Genomic DNA, 23,346 nt, shown 5'->3' with positions numbered 1-23,346 from the left:
TGCCTTTCAAATGTCTATTCTTGGTGTCGCATTTCATCAAATAAATTTCCCCCAAAAATGCGACATATACTCCAGTGCGACTTATATATGTTTTTTCCTTCTTTATTATGCATTTTCGGCAGGTGCGACTTATACTACGAAAAATACGGTAGTTATTCAATGACCAATAAAAACGATTTATGAACAAAGAATTGTATTTGTCAATGGAAAAATGAAAAAAAAATCGAATTTGTAATTTATTAATAGTATATTATTCATTAATTTCATCACTTCAATTGTAAAATACACCCTCAAATAAATGTCCTAGTTTATTAGTTATTTATCAATCAATCAATGTTTATTTATATAGCCCCAAATCACAAATGTCTCAAAGGACTGCACAAATCATTACGACTACAACATCCTCGGAAGAACCCACAAACGGGCAAGGAAAACTCACACCCAGGGGGCAGGGAGAATTCACATTCAGTGGGACGCCAGTGACAATGCTGACTATGAGAAACCTTGGAGAGGACCTCAGATGTGGGCAACCCCCCCCCCTCTAGGGGACCGAAAGCAATGGATGTCGAGCGGGTCTAACATGATACTGTGAAAGTTCAATCCATAGTGGCTCCAAGACAGCAGTGAGAGTCCCGTCCACAGGAAACCATCTCAAGCGGATCAGCAGCGTAGAGATGTCCCCAACCGATACAGGCGAGCGGTCCATCCTGGGTCCCGACGAGCGGTCCATCCTGGGTCTCGACTCTGGACAGTCAGTACTTCATCCATGGTCATCGGACCGGACCCCCTCCACAAGGGAGGGGGGGACATAGGAGAAAGAAAAGAAGCGGCAGATCAACTGGTCTAAAAAGGAGGTCTATTTAAAGGCTAGAGTATACAGATGAGTTTTAAGATGAGACTTATTGACCGATTAAAAAGATGTATAACCAAAACAAGTATAATTTATCAATGTAATAGTACAAACAAAACATAATTTTTATTTATTATCATTATTTTTGTTATTATATGTGACAATTAATGTGACGTTTGCGCTTAAATTATTGTCCTAATTTACTAGGTATGTGAGGACCAATAACAAATATTTACGGCCAAATTGTTTTTTCCAATGTAATTAAATGAAAACAAAATCCCACTTTCTTATTATTTGAATGACTCTTACCATAATATGTTACGTTAACATAGCAGGCACCTTCTCAGTTGGTTATTTATGCCTCATATAACGTACACTTATTCAGCCTGTTGTTCACTATTCTTTATTTATTTTAAATTGCCTTTCAAATGTCTATTCTTGGTGTTGGATTTTATCAAATAAATTTCCCCCCAAAATGCGACTTATTCTCCAGTGCGACGTATATGTTTTTTTCCTCCTTTATTATGCATTTTCAGCCGGTTGCGACGTATACTCCGAAAAATAAGGTAACTTAAATATTGGGTGTCACTATGTAAAGCGCTATGAGTCACTAGGGAAAATCGCTATACAAATATAATTCACTTCACTTCACACATCACTAAAATATAACAGTAAAAATAAGAATATAACAAGAGAAACTATGCAGTAGTGACCATGTTATGAAAAATGTATTGCACTGTTCATTGCACTCTTTTCCTGCTACTGTTAACTGCACTTAAGAGCTTGCATTGGACGTTGGGTTGACAGGTCAGGCTTTTACCTAGCAATCAGCGCTGCTAGCTGCCAGCCAGGGATCAACCCGTAAGCCGGCAATCAGCGTGCTGGCACCTTGTCTGAAAAATGAGCCGGTAATATAAAGACAATATAACATACATCCATAAATGTGGATGCATATGCAAAAGTGCAATATATTTATCTGAACAGTAATCTACTTATTTATATCTGCACCTTATTGCTCTTTTATCCTGCGCTACAACAAGCTAATTCAACGAAATTTTGTTCTTATCCAGGGGTCTCAAACACGCGGCCCGTTATTTTGCGGCCCTCACCTTGATGTAAAAATTTAATGTTGGTGCGGCCCGTGAGTTTTATATGAATGGGGCTTTACAGCGTCATACTGGTATACCCACGATTTTTCCGGGAGACTCCCAATTTTACCAGGGGTAATCATTCTCCCGAACTTCACCCCAAACTAAATATTAAGGGGGAACCGTGGAGACACTGCCTTTAACGTCCTCTACAACCTGTTCAAACAACGTGCCAGCCCAGCCACATGTTGTATTTGGCCTCTGTAGACGCAGTAGGCGACTGCAAGAAATAGTTGATCAACAACCATACAGGTCACACTGAGGGTGGCCGTATAAACAACTTTAACACTTTTACAAATATGTGCCACACACCAAACAAGAATGACAAACACATTTTGGGAGAACATCCGCACCGTAACACAACATAAACACAACCAACAGAACAAATACCTAGACTCCCATGCAGCCCTAACTCTTCAGGGCTACAATATACAGCCCCGCGCCCCACAACTCGGCCCCCTATTGTAGCCCGGAAGAAAGATATTCGGGTGTTTCCTGGAAAGATCGGGAGAGTTGGCAAGTATGTTGCTAGGGCGGGAAAGCCGTTCAAAGAAGGTGAATTCATTAAAAAGTGCATGTTAGATTTTTTAAAGAAATCTTTTCTTGCGGCCCAGCCTTACCCAGTTTCTGCATCCAGTGGCCTCCAGGTAAATTGAGTTTGAGACCCCTGATGAACAACCACACAGGTCACAATGAGGGTGGCCGTATAAACAACTTTAACACTTTTACAAATATGTGCCACACACCAAACAAAAATGACAAACACATTTTGGGAGAACATCCGCACCGTAACACAACATAAACACAGCCAACAGAACAAATACCCAGACTCCCATGCAGCCCTAACTCTTCAGGGCTACAATATACAGCCCCGCGCCCCACAGCTCGGCCCCCTATTGTAGCCCGGAAGAAAGATATTCGGGTGTTTCCTGGAAAGATCGGGAGAGTTGGCAAGTATGTTGCTAGGGCGGGAAAGCCGTTCAAAGAAGGTGAATTCATTAAAAAGTGCATGTTAGATTTTTTAAAGAAATCTTTTCTTGCGGCCCAGCCTCACCCAGTTTCTGCATCCAGTGGCCTCCAGGTAAATTGAGTTTGAGACCCCTGATCAACAGCCACACAGGTCACACTGAGGGTGGCCGTATAAACAACTTTAACACTGTTACAAATATGTGCCACACTGGGAACCCACACCAAACAAAAATGACAAACACATATTGGGAGAACATCCGCACCGTAACACAACATAAACACAACAGAACAAATACCCAGAATCCCATGCAGCCCTAACTCTTCTGGGCTACAATATACAGCCCGCACTCCCCAACTCCTCCCCTATTGTAGCCCGGAAGAATGATTTTTGAGTGTTTCCTGGAAAGATCGGGAGAGTTGGCAAATATGTTGCTAGGGCGGGAAAGCCATTCAAAGAAGGTGAATTCATTAAAAAGTGCATGTTAGATTTTTTTAAGAAATCTTTTCTTGCGGCCCAGCCTTACCCAGTTTCTGCATCCAGTGGCCTCCAGGTAAATTGAGTTTGAGACCCCTGATCAACAGCCACACAGGTCACACTGAGGGTGGCCGTATAAACAACTTTAACACTTTTACAAATATGTGCCACACACCAAACAAGAATGACAAACACATTTTGGGAGAACATCCGCACCGTAACACAACATAAACACAACAGAACAAATACCCAGAATCCCATGCAGCCCTAACTCTTCTGGGCTACAATATACACCCCCGCGCACCTCAACCCCGCCCCCTGATATTCTGGTGTTTCCCGGAAAGATCGCGAGAGTTGGCAAGTATGTTGCTAGGGCGGGAAAGCCATTCAAAGAAGGTGAATTCATTAAAAAGTGCATGTTCAATCAATCAATCAATCAATGTTTACTTATATAGCCCTAAATCACTAGTGTCTCAAAGGGCTGCACAAACCACTACGACATCCTCGGTAGGCCCACATAGGGGCAAGGAAAAATTCACACCCAGTGGGACGTCGGTGACAATGATGACTATGAGAACCTTGGAGAGGAGGAAAGCAATGGATGTCGAGCGGGTCTAACATGATACTGTGAAAGTTCAATCCATAATGGATCCAACACAGTCGCAAGAGTCCAGTCCAAAGCCGATCCAACACAGCAGCAAGAGTCCCGTTCACAGCGGAGCCAGCAGGAAAACATCCCAAGCGGAGGCGGATCAGCAGCGCATAATGTCCCCAGGATTTTTTTAAGAAATCTTTTCTTGCGGCCCAGCCTCACCCAGTTTCTGCATCCAGTGGCCTCCAGGTAAATTGAGTTTGAGACCCCTGATCAACAGCCACACAGGTCACACTGAGGGTGGCCGTATAAACAACTTTAACACTGTTACAAATATGTGCCACACTGGGAACCCACACCAAACAAAAATGACAAACACATATTGGGAGAACATCCGCACCGTAACGCAACATAAACACAACAAAACAAATACCCAGAATCCCATGCAGCCCTAACTCTTCTGGGCTACAATATACAGCCCCGCACTCCCCAACTCCTCCCCTATTGTAGCCCGGAAGAATGATTTTTGAGTGTTTCCTGGAAAGATCGGGAGAGTTGGCAAATATGTTGCTAGGGCGGGAAAGCCATTCAAAGAAGGTGAATTCATTAAAAAGTGCATGTTAGATTTTTTTAAGAAATCTTTTCTTGCGGCCCAGCCTTACCCAGTTTCTGCATCCAGTGGCCTCAAGGTAAATTGAGTTTGAGAACCCTGATCAACAGCCACACAGGTCACACTGAGGGTGGCCGTATAAACAACTTTAACACTGTTACGAATATGTGCCACACTGGGAACCCACACCAAACAAAAATGACAAACACATATTGGGAGAACATCCGCACCGTAACACAACATAAACACAACAGAACAAATACCCAGAATCCCATGCAGCCCTAACTCTTCTGGGCTACAATATACACCCCCGCGCACCTCAACCCCGCCCCCTGATATTCGGGTGTTTCCCGGAAAGATCGCGAGAGTTGGCAAGTATGTTGCTAGGGCGGGAAAGCCGTTCAAAGAAGGTGAATTCATTAAAAAGTGCATGTTCAATCAATCAATCAATCAATGTTTACTTATATAGCCCTAAATCACTAGTGTCTCAAAGGGCTGCACAAACCACTACGACATCCTCGGTAGGCCCACATAAGGGCAAGGAAAAACTCACACCCAGTGGGACGTCGGTGACAATGATGACTATGAGAACCTTGGAGAGGAGGAAAGCAATGGATGTCGAGCGGGTCTAACATGATACTGTGAAAGTTCAATCCATAATGGATCCAACACAGTCGCAAGAGTCCAGTCCAAAGCGGATCCAACACAGCAGCAAGAGTCCCGTTCACAGCGGAGCCAGCAGGAAAACATCCCAAGCGGAGGCGGATCAGCAGCGCATAGATGTCCCCAGGATTTTTTTAAGAAGTCTTTTCTTGCGGCCCAGCCTCACCCAGTTTCTGCATCCAGTGGCCTCTAGGTAAATTGAGTTTGAGACCCCTGATCAACAGCCACACAGGTCACACTGAGGGTGGCCGTATAAACAACTTTAACACTGTTACAAATATGTACCACACTGGGAACCCACACCAAACAAAAATGACAAACACATTTTGGGAGAACATCTGCACTGTAACAACATAAACACAACAGAACAAATACCCAGAATCCCATGCAGCCCTAACTCTTCTGGGCTACAATATACACCCCCGCGCACCTCAAACCCGCCCCCTGATATTCGGGTGTTTCCCGGAAAGATCGCGAGAGTTGGCAAGTATGTTGCTAGGGCGGGAAAGCCATTCAAAGAAGGTGAATTCATTAAAAAGTGCATGTTCAATCAATCAATCAATCAATGTTTACTTATATAGCCCTAAATCACTAGTGTCTCAAAGGGCTGCACAAACCACTACGACATCCTCGGTAGGCCCACATAAGGGCAAGGAAAAACTCACACCCAGTGGGACGTCGGTGACAATGATGACTATGAGAACCTTGGAGAGGAGGAAAGCAATGGATGTCGAGCGGGTCTAACATGATATTGTGAAAGTTCAATCCATAATGGATCCAACACAGTCGCAAGAGTCCAGTCCAAAGCGGATCCAACACAGCAGCAAGAGTCCCGTTCACAGCGGAGCCAGCAGGAAAACATCCCAAGCGGAGGCGGATCAGCAGCGCATAGATGTCCCCAGGATTTTTTTAAGAAGTCTTTTCTTGCGGCCCAGCCTCACCCAGTTTCTGCATCCAGTGGCCTCTAGGTAAATTGAGTTTGAGACCCCTGATCAACAGCCACACAGGTCACACTGAGGGTGGCCGTATAAAAACTTTAACACTGTTACAAATATGTGCCACACTGGGAACCCACACCAAACAAAAATGACAAACACATATTGGGAGAACATCCGCACCGTAACACAACATAAACACAACAGAACAAATACCCAGAATCCCATGCAGCCCTAACTCTTCTGGGCTACAATATACACCCCCGCGCACCTCAAACCCGCCCCCTGATATTCGGGTGTTTCCCGGAAAGATCGCGAGAGTTGGCAAGTATGTTGCTAGGGCGGGAACGCCATTCAAAGAAGGTGAATTCATTAAAAAGTGCATGTTAGATTTTTTTAAGAAATCTTTTCTCGCGGCCCAACCTCACCCAGTTTCTGCATCCAGTGGCCTCCAGGTAAATTGAGTTTGAGACCCCTGTTCTCATTTATACTGCAAAGTTCAAATTTGAATGACAATAAAAGGAAGTTTAAGTCTAAGTATCACCGTGCATCGAGTTTATCAAAGAGCAACAATCAATCCCGGTTTTCCGATAATTCCCATTTGAAACGGGGGTTTATTATTAATCCTTACATGCCTAGTAGTGACATAGCACATGTTGGAATAGTCTGCTTGGGCTACCCAGCATGCCTTTTTTGCGTCAATGAGCTGGTGGTTAGAGTGGATGACCTGCAAATATGGGCTTCCACCATTAGTTGACAGCTGCGTTCAGGTTTGGCTACCAGCTTGTGCCTCATTGGCAGACGTCAGCGTCTCCTCCGTGCATCCTTGGCTTATTTGGGACCATCTGCGCCCGCTAATTAGGCATTTCACCGTCAAACGGTCTTGGTTTAGGATCAAGAGCCGCCGATGGCGCAGAGGAAAAGATGCGAGGGAAGGCGGCATTGAGAGAAAGGACGACGCGAAGCGTCCCACATCCTCAACAGTTAGCCACTCCGTTTCCAGGATGGCAATCAAAGGGCTCTAAAAAGGTGTATCAAGTACATTGGGATGCAGCGCCATTGCGTTTCTCTCCCCTCTCCACTCCTTTGTTATTGCTCTTTGTGCAATGATTTGCCTAAGGAGCCACATTTCCTAGCAACCAGCCTGCCACCCAACACTTGGCAGGAGTTCAACATTCTCTCTCTCTTTGTGAAGGGGGGGCTGCACTGCACCGCATCCTCCAGCAGCCATAATCATGAGCCTTCCGTCCAATCACGCCAGCAAACGGCGTCACTAGAATATTTCCGAAAGGCCTGACGTGCGGATATTATGCCAGCATGTGCGTATCGTCAGGGGTTGGGTGACGCCGATGGTCGTGTTGCGACAAATAGGTCCAACCAGGAAGACATAGCACCCGGCGCTGACAAAACCCCCCAAACCCCCACAACTTGCACTCAAATCCCATGGAAGCTTACCCGCTTCCAAAAAACCTGTTTTTTCCAATTTGGATAGAAAGTGTCCTGCTTGCTAATGCATTTAACGCAACACTTAACTTACGTTGTGTGCAAAAATTGAAAAACAAAATCGAATTCATAGATTTTTACATAAACAAATTCAATTGTAAAAAAAAAATAAATTGTAATGTATTAATTATAATTGTAATTTATTTCTTATTAAATAAAAAATATTGATTACTACAATACATTTGTATTTATTAATGGAATAAAAAAAAAAATAAAAAAAAATATATATATATATACATATACATGCATACATACTGTATATATACACATATTTTGAATATTCAAAACCAACAGAATTTTATTTATCAATGGCATAAATAAAACAAACCCAGGGGCGGCATAGCTCGGTTGGTAGAGTGGCCGTGCCAGCAACTTGAGAGTTGCAGGTTCGATTCCCGCTTGTGCCATCCTAGTCACTGCCGTTGTGTCCTTGGGCAAGACACTTTACCCACCTGCTCCCAGTGCCACCCACACTGGTTTAAATGTAACTTAGATATTGGGTTTCACTATGTAAAGCGCTTTGAGTCACTTGAGAAAAGCGCTATATAAATATAATTCACATTCACAAATCCACATTTGTATTGTACTATCATTATACTATGTGATAATTTATTAATCAACTTGTGGCGCAGTGGAAGAGTGGCCGTGCGCAACCCGAGGATCACTGGTTCAACCCCCACCTAGTACCAACCTCGTCACGTTCGTTGTGTCCTTGAGCAAGACACTTCACCCTTGCTCCTGATGGGTGCTGGTTGGCGCCATGCATGGCAGCTCCCTCCATCAGTGTGTGAATGTGTGTGTGAATGGGTGAATGTGGAAGTAGTGTCAAAGCGCTTTGAGTACCTTGAAGGTAGAAAAGCGCTATACAAGTACAACCCATTTATCATTTAAATTTCGGGTGAACATCCGCACCGTAACACAACAGAACAAATACCCAGAATCCCTTGTAGCACTAACTCTTCCGGGAAACTTCCAGCAAACTGACCATTAATTAACGTTTTATTCATGCATTTTCTCTTGCTACTTCAAAGCTTGAATGTTTGGTTCATTCATTATTGTTATTTTATTTTCAAATTTGTTATTAGCCTGTGGAAAAAATGTGATATTTACCTCAGAAGATTGCAAATAGAAAAAAAGGGATATAACATTTTTATTTAAATTTTATTTGATATGCCATTGGTATTTTTTTTTATTATTATTATTATTATTATTTGAAACTGGATTTTGCATGTCACTAAAGTTATATAAGCCTTGCTCGTTCAATATTTAATGCAAACCTTGTTTTAATTAGGTTAATTTGTTCAACCTTGGGGCTTCACGGTGGCAGAGGGGTTAGTGCGTCTGCCTCACAATATGAAGGTCCTGCAGTCCTGGGTTCAAATCCAGGCTCGGGATCTTTCTGTGTGGAGTTTGCATGTTCTCCCCGTGAATGCGTGGGTTCCCTCCGGGTACTCCGGCTTCTTCCCACTTCCAGAGACATGCACCTGGGGATAGGTTGATTGGCAACACTAAATTGGCCCTAGTGTGTGAATGTGAGTGTGAATGTTGTCTGTCTATCTGTGTTGGCCCTGCGATGAGGTGGCGACTTGTCCAGGGTGTACCCCGCCTTCCGCCCGATTGTAGCTGAGATAGGCGCCCGCGACCCCGAAAGGGAATAAGCGGTAGAAAATGGATGGATGGATGTTCAACCTTGGCCCGCGGCTTTGTTCAGTTTAAAATTTTGGCCCACTCTCTATTTGAGTTTGACACCACTGACTTAAGGGCCCTTAAATGGGCCGGAAGGGAAACAATAGCCTGTTATTTACGTTTTGGTGTTTATATCTCCATCGGCAAAAAATAGCCGCTACGTTAGCACCGAGGACGCCACCAGTATGCCACATTTTTGGGATGCCTTAGCAGAAGTCAGTGTTTTCCCAAATGTTTTACTCTATTAACAAAAATTGTCTTTACAATTTGTTTTGTTTACAACTTTGATGTTTTGCAAGACGTTTCCACGCCACGCCAGAAAGCAAAGTACGCTTTACTTGCTGTTCTCATCCTGAAACTTGAGGGGAGAGAATGCTGTGAGCGTCGCAGGCGGCGTGCGCTGATTGTTTTACGACCTCCCGCCCCTGAGTTACGACCTGGGATGCGTGACGCAAATTCCGACGTTCTCGGCCCGACTCCGGATCAAAGACGATATGTTGATCTGCAGGAATTAGCCCGAACCGAGAAACGTGAGCTGCCCAATGATGTTTGGCCGTCCATTTACCCGCAGCAGCTCGCAGCACCTGTTGCCTTCATGTCTTTAATGTTGAAAGACGAGAATGCGTCGCATAATTGCTTTTGCACTTGTTATTGTCTCACGATATATGGAATGAATGGATAAGGGGAGGGGCAACTTTTAGTCCTTCTGCGTCACTTACCGCTATATAATAGACCTTGGCTTTGGTCGCCAGCTCCCAGTTGGTGTCCAGGTCCAGGTGTTTTTCCTTCTTGTAGCAGTTGGCTGCAGCCAGGTTAGCAACCAAGGACCTGTCAAGACACAAGCCATGAGTCGCCGAGCATTATCTTCAGGCTTTTTGGGGCAAAAACTAGGAATAATGCACTAGTAGAGGGTACACTGCAAAAAGTCAGTGTTCAAAAACAAAAAATACAAAAAATGAGGGGTATTTTACTTGATTGAACTAAGAAAAATTATCTGCCAATAGAACAAGAAAATTTGGCTTGTCAAGACTTTCCAAAACAAGTCAAATTAGCTAACTTCAATGAACCCAATAATACCTTAAAAAAAGTATATTCTCACTAATAACAAGTGCACTTTTCTTAATAGAAAAAAAAGAGACCTTTTTGATCAAGACGTTGAAAAATATTCTTAAATGAAGTAAACGCTAGTGCCATTATCTTGACATAATGATATGAGCTCGGCATTACATGTCTTGAAACCAGCAAACTTATACTAAAAACTGATTTATTGTTCTTAATGGGCTTCACGGTGGCAGAGGGGTTAGTGCGTCTGCCTCACAATAAGAAGTTCCTGCAGTCCTGGGTTCAAATCCAGGCTGGGGATCTTTCTGTGTGGAGTTTGCATGTTCTCCCCGTGAATGCGTGGGTTCCCTCCGGGTACTCCGGCTTCCTCCCACCTCCAAAGACATGCACCTGGGGATAGGTTGATTGGCAACACTAAATTGGCCCTAGTGTGTGAATGTTGTCTGTCTATCTGTGTTGGCCCTGCGATGAGGTGGCGACTTGTCCAGGGTGTACCCCGCCTTCCGCCCGATTGTAGCTGAGATAGGCGCCAGCGCCTCCCGCGACCCCAAAAGGGAATAAGCGGTAGAAAATGGATGGATGGATGTTCTTAATGGAAAGGCAACAATCATATGGTCTAAAGATGCATTTTTCCATCGACAACATGACATCATCGCGCCAAGTGCGCGCTCTTTCAGTCAATTAGTGCGCATACATACAGCCCGGCCCCCAGCCAAATTTTTTTAATTGTAATTTTGAAGAATTTATCTGAATGTGCATGAAGTATTTTTGTTCAAAATGTGTTAAATGTTTACATAGTAACTGTATGAGTACATATTTTCTTTTATCTCATTGAAAATAAAACAGCAAAGTCCACACCTCTCCGACTTTCAGGTACGACCATATAATCTCACTAAAACACTAGTAACACAATAAGCAGATAAGGGATTTTCCAGAATTATCCTAGTAAATGTGTCTAATAACATTTGAATCGCTCCCACTGCCGTCGCCTTTTTTTTTTTTCTCTAGTGCTTCACTCTAACTTTCCTCATCCACAAATATTTCATCCTCGCTCAAATTAATGGGGAAATCGCCGCTTTCTCGGTCTGCATCGCCTTTGCTGCTGGTGGCTATGATTATAAACAATGTGAGGAGCTCTACAACCCGTGACATCACGCGCACATCGTCTGCTACTTCCGGTACAGGCAAGGCTTTTTTATTAGCGACCAAAAGTTGCAAACTTTATCGTGGATGTTCTCTACTCAATCCTTTCAGCAAAAATATGGCAATATCGTATCATAGAATGGACCTGCTATCCCCGTTTAAATAAGAAAATCTCATTTCAGGAGGCCTCTTTTTTTCTTTTTTTTTTTTTTGTCCTGTCCAGCTTCTCAGGCAAATCATATAGTTGATGTCGATGCCCATACCGGCTGTTCGGATGTACTTTACAAAAGAGAAGTGTAGGATACTTCTCTTGTTGCCTTATTTGTATTTGACTTTATTAAATGTGTTTATATTATCATTTGGTGCAGCCGGGGCCGGAGCAAGAGGGGATAGAAAGAGGAAAAAAAGGAAGACAGAGGGGGAAATTGTGGGGTCAAGAGGACGATTAGACAGAGAGACAAAAACAACAAACACAACAATAACAACAACAATAGAACAACACCAGCACATACGATATATACAAATATGATCGTAAAATTGATAGCAAATAAGCAGTTAGTGAAATAAATAATATAGCCTTTAGCCTTTAAATAGACCTCCTTTTTAGACCAGTTGATCTGCCGCTTCTTTTCTTTCTCCTATGTCCCCCCCTCCCTTGTGGAGGGGGTCCGGTCCGATGACCATGGATGAAGTACTGACTGTCCAGAGTCGAGACCCAGGATGGACCGCTCGCCTGTATCGGTTGGGGACATCTCTACGCTGCTGATCCGCTTGAGATGGTTTCCTGTGGACGGGACTCTCACTGCTGTCTTGGAGCCACTATGGATTGAACTTTCACAGTATCATGTTAGACCCGCTCGACATCCATTGCTTTCGGTCCCCTAGAGGGGGGGGGGTTGCCCACATCTGAGGTCCTCTCCAAGGTTTCTCATAGTCAGCATTGTCACTGGCGTCCCACTGGATGTGAATTCTCCCTGCCCACTGCGTGTGAGTTTTCCTTGCCCTTTTGTGGGTTCTTCCGAGGATGTTGTAGTCGTAATGATTTGTGCAGTCCTTTGAGACATTTGTGATTTGGGGCTATATAAATAAACATTGATTGATTGATTGAGAAATGACAATGAGCATTTTTACACCAAAACTGGAGCAATACAAATACTAATAGAAAAAGGGCTATTGATTATGAACAAAACCAATACTTTACCTCTATTTTCAACAATACAGTTGTTCAAATGCAACAACACCTATACATAATGATAGCTAGAGAGATAATAAAAAAAAATAATGTCAGGCTTAGACTTGGTCTCGGGTTGTTTTCCCGAGGTGCGAAGCGAATTGAGTGGAAACGGCGTGAAGGTAGGTAACATATTTAATTTATTTACTCATAAACTAAAAACAGGAACCAAAAAAAAGCGCTCACAGTGGAGGTACAAAACTTGGGCTATGAAACAAAGGACTAGCACAAAGGCTATAAACTATAAACATGAAACAAAACACTTGTGCTATGGCATGAAAGAAAAAAAAACGTACGTGGACAAAATGAACAGCATAGCAAGGCATGAAGCATATAATCGAGGTCGTGAAGGAGGTGATAAGCAGATATCAACAGTAAATGAACAAGTAATTCATTTTCTACCACTTGTCCTTAATGATGTTGACACAATAATAGGTAGATAAATGACACAATATGTTACTGCATATGTCAGCAGCTAAATTAGGAGCCTACCGAGGATGTCGTAGTGGTTTGTGCAGCCCTTTGAGACACTAGTGATTTAGGGCTATATAAGTAAACATTGATTGATTGATTGATGTTGCCAGACTGACTACCTGGTAACTGCGGCTTAAATAATGAACATGATAAGTGAAAACAGATGTGAGACAAGACAGGTGAACGGATAGGTCGTCATGGTAACAAAACAGGGAGTGGAATAAAAAAAGGAACTTAGAGTCCAAAGGTCAAAAGAACCTGGTATTCCTAGGTAGTCTCCCATCCAAGTACTAACCAGGTCAGACACTGCTTAGTTTTGAGAACAGATGAGATTGGGGATGCTCAGGGTAGTATGGCCATACAAAACTCATGATCGGACATGACAGATGAAAACTAAATCAGTTGGCATGGTAACAAGACAAACAAGGAAATGCAAAACAGAACTAAATGTCCAAAAAACTAAACATAGCATGACCAAAACAAAACATGAACCATAGGCGTGACAATAAATGAAATAATAATTTAAAAAAAAAGGAATACTGAAAGATGGAGGGGAGGAGAGAGAGGCAACCCATATTAATCTTGTAGATTGTTATAGTAACAATGGGTTACGCTTTGTCAATATGCCATGTGTTACCCAGTTTACCCTAGGGCAGGGGTAGGGAACCTATGGCTCTGGAACCAGATGTGGCTCTTTTGAAGACTGCATCTGGCTCTCGGATAAATCTTAGCTGACATTGCTTAACAGGATAAGTAATGAATAATTCCGCTGGTAATCACAGTGTTAAAAATAATGTTTGAAAAAATAAAAAACTTTCTCATGCATTTCAATCCATCTATCCGTTTCTACCACACCTGTTCAAGAAGTCTCATTGATGGTAAGAAGTATTTAATTTATTATTGGTTAGCTTCAGAATAACAATGTTATTAAAAATAATTAGTGAAGTGAATTATATTTATATAGCGCTTTTTTCGTGTGACTCAAAGCGCTTTAGATATCCATCCATCCATCCAGTTTCTACCGTTTATTCCCTTCGGGGTCACAGGGGTTGCTGGAGCCTATCTCAGCTACTATCGGGTAAAAGGCGTTGTACACCCTGGACAAGTCGCTACTTCATCACAGGCGCTTTACATAGTGAAACCCAATATCTTTGTTACATTTTCTCACGCCAAGGGAATCATGTTTTGTTTTGGTCATGTTTTGTTTTTTGGACACTTGTTTCCTGTTTTGCACTCCCTGGTTTGTTTTTGTTTTCATAGTAACTCATTAGTTTCAGCTGTCACCTATCCAATCACTGGTTATGTCACTGCTATTTAAGCCATTCTGTTTCTGTTCTTCATCCTGGCAACTTTACCTACCGATGTACCTACACATCCCAGTATTCATCTGCTTCATGCCTTGCTGTTCGTTTTTGTCCACGCCAAGTAAGTTTTGTTTTTTCATGCCACGGTGCAAGTGTTTTTGTTTCATTTTTGTAGTTTGTAGCATTTATGCTAGTTATTTGTTTTTTTCATAGCCAAGTGTTTGTACCCCCTTATGAGCGCCCTTTGTTTGCCTTTTTTTGAGTTATAGTGTTAATAAATCAAAATGTGCCTTCATTCACGCCTGGCTCGTGCAAATCATCCTTTCCATCGAAAAAACAATCCAAGTCCATGTGTGACACATTTAAACCAGTGTGGGTGGCACTGGGAGGTAAAGCGTCTTGCCCAAGGACACAATGGCAGTGAATAGGTTGGCGGAAGCGGGGATTAGTTTCAGCTGTCACCTGTCCAATCACTGGTTATGTCACTGCTATTTAAGCCATTCTGTTTCTGTTCTTCCTCCTGGCAACTTTACCTACCGATGTACCTACACATCCCACTATTCATCTGCTTCATGCCTTGCTGTTCGTTTTTGTCCACGCCAAGTAAGTTTTGTTTTTTCATGCCACGGTGCAAGTGTTTTTGTTTCATTTTTGTAGTTTGTAGCATTTAGGCTAGTTATTTGTTTTTTTTCTTAGCCAAGTGTTTGTACCCCCTTATGAGCGCCCTTTGTTTGCCTTTTTTTGAGTTATAGTGTTAATAAATCAAAATGTGCCTTCATTCACGCTTGGCTCGTGCAAATCATCCTTTCCATCGAAAAAACAATCCAAGTCCATGTGTGACACATTTAAACCAGTGTGGGTGGCACTGGGAGGTAAAGCGTCTTGCCCAAGGACACAATGGCAGTGAATAGGTTGGCGGAAGCGGGGATTAGTTTCAGCTGTCACCTGTCCAATCACTGGTTATGTCACTGCTATTTAAGCCATTCTGTTTCTGTTCTTCATCCTGGCAACTTTACCTACCGATGTACCTACACATCCCAGTATTCATCTGCTTCATGCCTTGCTGTTCGTTTTTGTCCACGCCAAGTAAGTTTTGTTGTTTCATGCCACGGTGCAAGTGTTTTTGTTTCATTTTTGTAGTTTGTAGCATTTAGGCTAGTTATTTGTTTTTTTTCTTAGCCAAGTGTTTGTTCCCCCTTATGAGCGCCCTTTGTTTGCCTTTTTTTGAGTTATAGTGTTAATAAATCAAAATGTGCCTTCATTCACGCTTGGCTCGTGCAAATCATCCTTTCCATCGAAAAAACAATCCAAGTCCATGTGTGACACATTTAAACCAGTGTGGGTGGCACTGGGAGGTAAAGCGTCTTGCCCAAGGACACAATGGCAGTGAATAGGTTGGCGGAAGCGAGGATTAGTTTCAGCTGTCACCTGTCCAATCACTGGTTATGTCACTGCTATTTAAGCCATTCTGTTTCTGTTCTTCATCCTGGCAACTTTACCTACCGATGTACATACATATCCCGTATTCATCTGCTTCATGCCTTGCTGTTCGTTTTTGTCCACGCCAAGTAAGTTTTGTTTTTTCATGCCACGGTGCAAGTGTTTTTGTTTCATTTTTGTAGTTTGTAGCATTTAGGCTAGTTATTTGTTTTTTTTCTTAGCCAAGTGTTTGTACCACCTTATGAGCGCCCTTTGTTTGCCTTTTTTTGAGTTATAGTGTTAATACATCAAAATGTGCCTTCATTCACGCTTGGCTCGTGCAAATCATCCTTTCCATCGAAAAAACAATCCAAGTCCATGTGTGACACATTTAAACCAGTGTGGGTGGCACTGGGAGGTAAAGCGTCTTGCCCAAGGACACAATGGCAGTGAATAGGTTGGCGGAAGCGGGGATTAGTTTCAGCTGTCACCTGTCCAATCACTGGTTATGTCACTGCAATTTAAGCCATTCTGTTTCTGTTCTTCATCCTGGCAACTTTACCTACCGATGTACCTACACATCCCAGTATTCATCTGCTTCATGCCTTGCTGTTCGTTTTTGTCCACGCCAAGTAAATTTAGTTTTTTCATGCCACGGTGCAAGTGTTTTTGTTTCATTTTTGTAGTTTGAAGCATTTATGCTAGTTATTTGTTTTTTTCATAGCCAAGTGTTTGTACCCCCTTATGAGCGCCCTTTGTTTGCCTTTTTTTGAGTTATAGTGCTAATAAATCAAAATGTGCCTTCATTCACGCCTGGCTCGTGCAAATCATCCTTTCCATCGAAAAAACAATCCAAGTCCATGTGTGACACATTTAAACCAGTGTGGGTGGCACTGGGAGGTAAAGCGTCTTGCCCAAGGACACAATGGCAGTGAATAGGTTGGCGGAAGCGGGGATTAGTTTCAGCTGTCACCTGTCCAATCACTGGTTATGTCACTGCTATTTAAGCCATTCTGTTTCTGTTCTTCATCCTGGCAACTTTACCTACCGATGTACCTACACATCCCAGTATTCATCTGCTTCATGCCTTGCTGTTTGTTTTTGTCCACGCCAAGTAAGTTTTGTTTTTTCATGCCACGGTGCAAGTGTTTTTGTTTCATTTTTGTAGTTTGTAGCATTTATGCTAGTTATTAGTTTTTTTTCATAGCCAAGTGTTTGTACCCCCTTATGAGCGCCCTTTGTTTGCCTTTTTTTGAGTTATAGTGTTAATAAATCAAAATGTGCCTTCATTCACGCCTGGCTCGTGCAAATCATCCTTTCCATCGAAAAAACAATCCAAGTCCATGTGTGACACATTTAAACCAGTGTGGGTGGCACTGGGAGGTAAAGCGTCTTGCCCAAGGACACAATGGCAGTGAATAGGTTGGCGGAAGCGGGGATTAGTTTCAGCTGTCACCTGTCCAATCACTGGTTATGTCACTGCTATTTAAGCCATTCTGTTTCTGTTCTTCATCCTGGCAACTTTACCTACCGATGTACCTACACATCCCAGTATTCATCTGCTTCATGCCTTGCTGTTCGTTTTTGTCCACGCCAAGTAAGTTTTGTTTTTTCATGCCACGGTGCAAGTGTTTTTGTTTCATTTTTGTAGTTTGTAGCATTTGGGCTAGTTATTTGTTTTTTTTCTTAGCCAAGTGTTTGTACCCCCTTATGAGCGCCCTTTGTTTGCCTTTTTTTGAGTTATAGTGTTAATAAATCAAAATGTGCCTTCATTCACGCTTGGGTCGTGCAAATCATCCTTTCCATCGAAAAAACAATCCAAGTCCATGTGTGACACATTTAAACCATTGTGGGTGGCACTGGGAGGTAAAGCGTCTTGCCCAAGGACACAATGGCAGTGAATAGGTTGGCGGAAGCGAGGATTAGTTTCAGCTGTCACCTGTCCAATCACTGGTTATGTCACTGCTATTTAAGCCATTCTGTTTCTGTTCTTCATCCTGGCAACTTTACCTACCGATGTACCTACACATCCCAGTATTTATCTGCTTCATGCCTTGCTGTTCGTTTTTGTCCACGCCAAGTAAGTTTTGTTTTTTCATGCCACGGTGCAAGTGTTTTTGTTTCATTTTTGTAGTTTGTAGCATTTATGCTAGTTATTTGTTTTTTTCATAGCCAAGTGTTTGTACCCCCTTATGAGCGCCCTTTGTTTGCCTTTTTTTGAGTTATAGTGTTAATAAATCAAAATGTGCCTTCATTCACGCTTGGGTCGTGCAAATCATCCTTTCCATCGAAAAAACAATCCAAGTCCATGTGTGACACATTTAAACCATTGTGGGTGGCACTGGGAGGTAAAGCGTCTTGCCCAAGGACACAATGGCAGTGAATAGGTTGGCGGAAGCGAGGATTAGTTTCAGCTGTCACCTGTCCAATCACTGGTTATGTCACTGCTATTTAAGCCATTCTGTTTCTGTTCTTCATCCTGGCAACTTTACCTACCGATGTACCTACACATCCCAGTATTTATCTGCTTCATGCCTTGCTGTTCGTTTTTGTCCACGCCAAGTAAGTTTTGTTTTTTCATGCCACGGTGCAAGTGTTTTTGTTTCATTTTTGTAGTTTGTAGCATTTATGCTAGTTATTTGTTTTTTTCATAGCCAAGTGTTTGTACCCCCTTATGAGCGCCCTTTGTTTGCCTTTTTTTGAGTTATAGTGTTAATAAATCAAAATGTGCCTTCATTCACGCCTGGCTCGTGCAAATCATCCTTTCCATCGAAAAAACAATCCAAGTCCATGTGTGACACATTTAAACCAGTGTGGGTGGCACTGGGAGGTAAAGCGTCTTGCCCAAGGACACAATGGCAGTGAATAGGTTGGCGGAAGCGAGAATTAGTTTCAGCTGTCACCTGTCCAATCACTGGTTATGTCACTGCTATTTAAGCCATTCTGTTTCTGTTCTTCATCCTGGCAACTTTACCTACCGATGTACCTACACATCCCAGTATTCATCTGCTTCATGCCTTGCTGTTTGTTTTTGTCCACGCCAAGTAAGTTTTGTTTTTTCATGCCACGGTGCAAGTGTTTTTGTTTCATTTTTGTAGTTTGTAGCATTTATGCTAGTTATTAGTTTTTTTTCATAGCCAAGTGTTTGTACCCCCTTATGAGCGCCCTTTGCTTGCCTTTTTTTGAGTTATAGTGTTAATAAATCAAAATGTGCCTTCATTCACGCTTGGCTCGTGCAAATCATCCTTTCCATCGAAAAAACAATCCAAGTCCATGTGTGACACATTTAAACCAGTGTGGGTGGCACTGGGAGGTAAAGCGTCTTGCCCAGTGAATAGGTTGGCGGAAGCGGGGATCGAACCTGGAACCCTCAAGTTGCTGACACCGCCACTCTACCAACCAAGCTATACCATCCCTACATAAGAGGCTTAATATACTCGAAAAATGTTGGTCTTACTTGAAAATGCTCGCAATTAGTTGTATTCAGTGTTCCATCCATCCATTTTCTACCGCTTATTCCCTTTTGGGGTCGCTGGCGCCTATCTCAGCTACAATCGGGCGGAAGGCGGGGTACACCCTGGACAAGTCGCCACCTCATCGCAGGGCCAACACAGATAGACAGACAACATTCACACACTAGGACCAATTTAGTGTTGCCAATCAACCTATCATCCATCCATTCATCATCTTCCGCTTATCCGAGGTCGGGTCGCGGGGGCAGCAGCCTAAGCAGGGAAGCCCAGACTTCCCTATCCCCAGCCACTTCGTCTAGCTCTTCCCGGGGGATCCCGAGGCGTTCCCAGGCCAGCCGGGAGACATAGTCCTATGTCCCCCCCTCCCTTGTGGAGGGGGTCCGGTCCGATGACCATGGATGAAGTACTGACTGTCCAGAGTCGAGACCCAGGATGGACCGCTCGTCGGGACCCAGGATGGACCGCTCGCCTGTATCGGTTGGGGACATCTCTACGCTGCTGATCCGCTTGAGATGGTTTCCTGTGGACGGGACTCTCGCTGCTGTCTTGGAGCCACTATGGATTGAACTTTCACAGTATCATGTTAGACCCGCTCGACATCCATTGCTTTCGGTCCCCTAGAGGGGGGGGGGTTGCCCACATCTGAGGTCCTCTCCAAGGTTTCTCATAGTCAGCATTGTCACTGGCGTCCCACTGGATGTGAATTCTCCCTGCCCACTGGGTGTGAGTTTTCCTTGCCCTTTTGTGGGTTCTTCCGAGGATGTTGTAGTCGTAATGATTTGTGCAGTCCTTTGAGACATTTGTGATTTGGGGCTATATAAATAAACATTGATTGATTGATTGATTGATTGATTGATAGTCTTCCCAACGTGTCCTGGGTCTTCCCCGTGGCCTCCTACCAGCTGGACGTGCCCTAAACAAATCCCTAGGCAGGCGTTCGGGTGGCATCCTGACGTTCCACGTCCCAAGAGCTAGCTTCTGTAGCCGAGGATCGGACCGCCAAGTGCCCTGCCTTCGGCTGCCGCCCAGCTCACAATGCACCCGACCTCTATGGCCCCTCCTATGGGTGGTGAGCCCATTGGAGGGATGACCCACGTTGCCATCGTGCCCCAACTCCGGGCCCGGCTCCAGAGCGGGGCCCCGGTGACCCGCGTCCGGGCGAGGGAAATCTGGGTTCATTTTGTTGTAATTCCATAGAAGTCTTTGAGCTGCTCTTTGTCTGATCACTCACCTAGGACCTGTTTGTCTTGGGAGACCCTACCAGGGGGCATGAAAGCCCCCAGACAACATAGCTCCTTGGATCATGGGGACACGCAAACTCCTCTAGATTAGATTAGATTAGATTAGATAGTACTTTATTTATTCCGTCAGGAGAGTTCCTTCAGGAAAATTAAAATTTTCAGCACAATCCCATTCAAGTTTAGACAAACATTACAGGGAGACAGAACAGGATCGCTGACGGGTCTGCCGGCTTCCAGCGCCCCTTACAAAAAAGATGAGATAAAGGTAAACAAAGGGGCGGAGGGGGGGAGAAAAAAATAGAAGATTAAAATAAAATTTAAAAAATCGGTCTTTGCCTGGGCCCTGGAGAGGGGGTGCAGACTGAGGCCGAGGGAAAAAAACTAATAAATAAAAAAAATAAAAAAACAACTCATAGCCATAGTACACATCCCTCTTCCATGTGTGTAAGAGGGAAACATCAAACATCAAAGAACACAGAGGACATTAAAGACATTAAAGCAGCAGATACAAGCAGACACTTCTACATACAGCTATGAAGAAAAAGTACCACGGTAAGGTAGCAGCTCATAAAAAATAAAAATATGGCTCTCACGGAAATACATTTTAAAATATTTGGCTTCCATGGCTCTCCCAGCCAAAAAGGTTCCTGACCCCGGCCCTAGGGCAACAACGTTGATATATGTTTGATGAAACGTTTTTATCAATCAATCAATCAATCAATGTTTATTTATATAGCCCCAAATCACAAATGTCTCAAAGGACTGTACAAATCATTACGACTACAACATCCTCGGAAGAACCCACAAAAGGGCAAGGAAAACTCACACCCAGTGGGCAGGGAGAATTCACATCCAGTGGGACGCCAGTGACAATGCTGACTATGAGAAACCTTGGAGAGGACCTCAGATGTGGGCAACCCCCCCCCCCTCTAGGGGACCGAAAGCAATGGATGTCGAGCGGGTCTAACATGATACTGTGAAAGTTCAATCCATAGTGGCTCAAAGACAGCAGTGAGAGTCCCGTCCACAGGAAACCATCTCAAGCGGATCAGCAGCGTAGAGATGTCCCCAACCGATACAGGCGAGCGGTCCATCCTGGGTCTCGACTCTGGACAGTCAGTACTTCATCCATGGTCATCGGACCGGACCCCCTCCACAAGGGAGGGGGGGACATAGGAGAAAGAAAAGAAGCGGCAGATCAACTGGTCTAAAAAGGAGGTCTATTTAAAGGCTAGAGTATACAGATGAGTTATGTGCATGAGTGTGCATTTCTGTAGGCCTCTAATATCACATTGTGTGAGTAACTTTTGGGGATTTCTAATCATAGCGCCACCATGTGGCGTATTTGTCAAATCAATAATGGAGCAGTCAACACAACAGGAGTGCATGTTTTGACTCAGGAGCAAACGAGCTAGCTTGTGACATGTTTTCGCAGCAATAACCCCGGAGCGATCACGTTAACACGGGGAAAAGCGACACTGCCGGCGGGAGGGGGAGGGGTTGGGAATAAACACTTGAATTGTGAGAGGTGGTGTTTTTTTTTGTTTTTTTTGGGGGGGGGGGGTGAGGGGGTGTGTGTGCAAAAAGAGAGGCAGGTGGCATTATCTCAACACGAGCCATTAAAGCTGTCTCTTTATGAGCGCCTATCAAAACGAGTGCAACAATCATGGCTACTTAGAGCGGGGGTGGTCGGAATTGTGGGAGCAGGTGCTGCCTGCAGCACAAAGAGGGTCTGGCTGGAATGAGGTGACACAACAGACCCCACCCCTTCTACCAACACCATTTTTGGATAAGTAGGCTTGTGCTGCGACGGGAGGACGTGGCGCACGGCACAAACGAGTCAAGCAGGAAAGACAAAGATGAGGGGAGGATTTAGCATTTGGCTTCTACTGGTGCATTTATATTAGGATTATCATTATAGTATACACATAAGGGGCTTCACGGTGGCAGAGGGGTTAGTGCGTCTGCCTCACAATACGAAGTTCCTGCAGTCCTGGGTTCAAATCCAGGCTGGGGATCTTTCTGTGTGGAGTTTGCATGTTCTCCCCGTGACTGCGTGGGTTCCCTCCGGCTTCCTCCCACTTCCAAAGACATGCACCTGGGGATAGGTTGATTGGCAACACTAAATTGGCCCTAGTGTGTGAATGTTGTCTGTCTATCTGTGTTGGCCCTGGGATGAGGTGGCGAATTGTCCAGGGTGTACCCCGCCTTCCGCCCGATTGTAGCTGAGATAGGCGCCAGCGCCCCCCGCGACCCCAAAAGGGAATAAGCGGTAGAAAATGGATGGATGGATGGGTTATAAAACTCAAGTGTAAAACTCTCAATGTGGTATTTACATGAATTATCGTGAATACCAAGTTCAACTCTGGGGGTCTTGATCAGTGGTTCTCAAATGGGGGTACTTGAAGGTATGCCAAGGGGTACGTGAGATTATTTTTTAAATATTCTAAAAATAGCAACAATTCAGCCTTGTAAATATATTTCTTGAATAATACTCCAACAAAATATGAATATAAGTTCATAAACTGCGAAAAGAAATGCAACAATGCAATATTCATTTTTGTGGAC

The 23,346-nt window shown here is 43.7% G+C and overlaps 1 protein-coding gene across 2 annotated transcripts in view; it reads right to left on the bottom strand.

Annotated features, from left to right (window-relative positions):
* Positions 1-23,346, bottom strand: part of LOC133558385 (adenosine kinase-like) — a 409,076-nt gene that overhangs the window by 203,012 nt on the left and 182,718 nt on the right. For both annotated transcript variants that reach the window (XM_061909732.1, XM_061909733.1), the window contains exon 6: positions 10,151-10,259. In XM_061909732.1, the coding sequence (XP_061765716.1) occupies positions 10,151-10,259 (109 nt within the window). The remainder of the gene's footprint in view (positions 1-10,150; positions 10,260-23,346) is intronic.

The sequence above is a fragment of the Nerophis ophidion genome, linkage group LG08 (assembly GCF_033978795.1).
Source record: "Nerophis ophidion isolate RoL-2023_Sa linkage group LG08, RoL_Noph_v1.0, whole genome shotgun sequence".
Taxonomy (NCBI): Eukaryota; Metazoa; Chordata; class Actinopteri; order Syngnathiformes; family Syngnathidae; genus Nerophis; species Nerophis ophidion.
The sequence above is the reverse complement of the archived record's forward strand: the minus strand, read 5'-3'. Positions and strand labels throughout refer to the sequence as shown.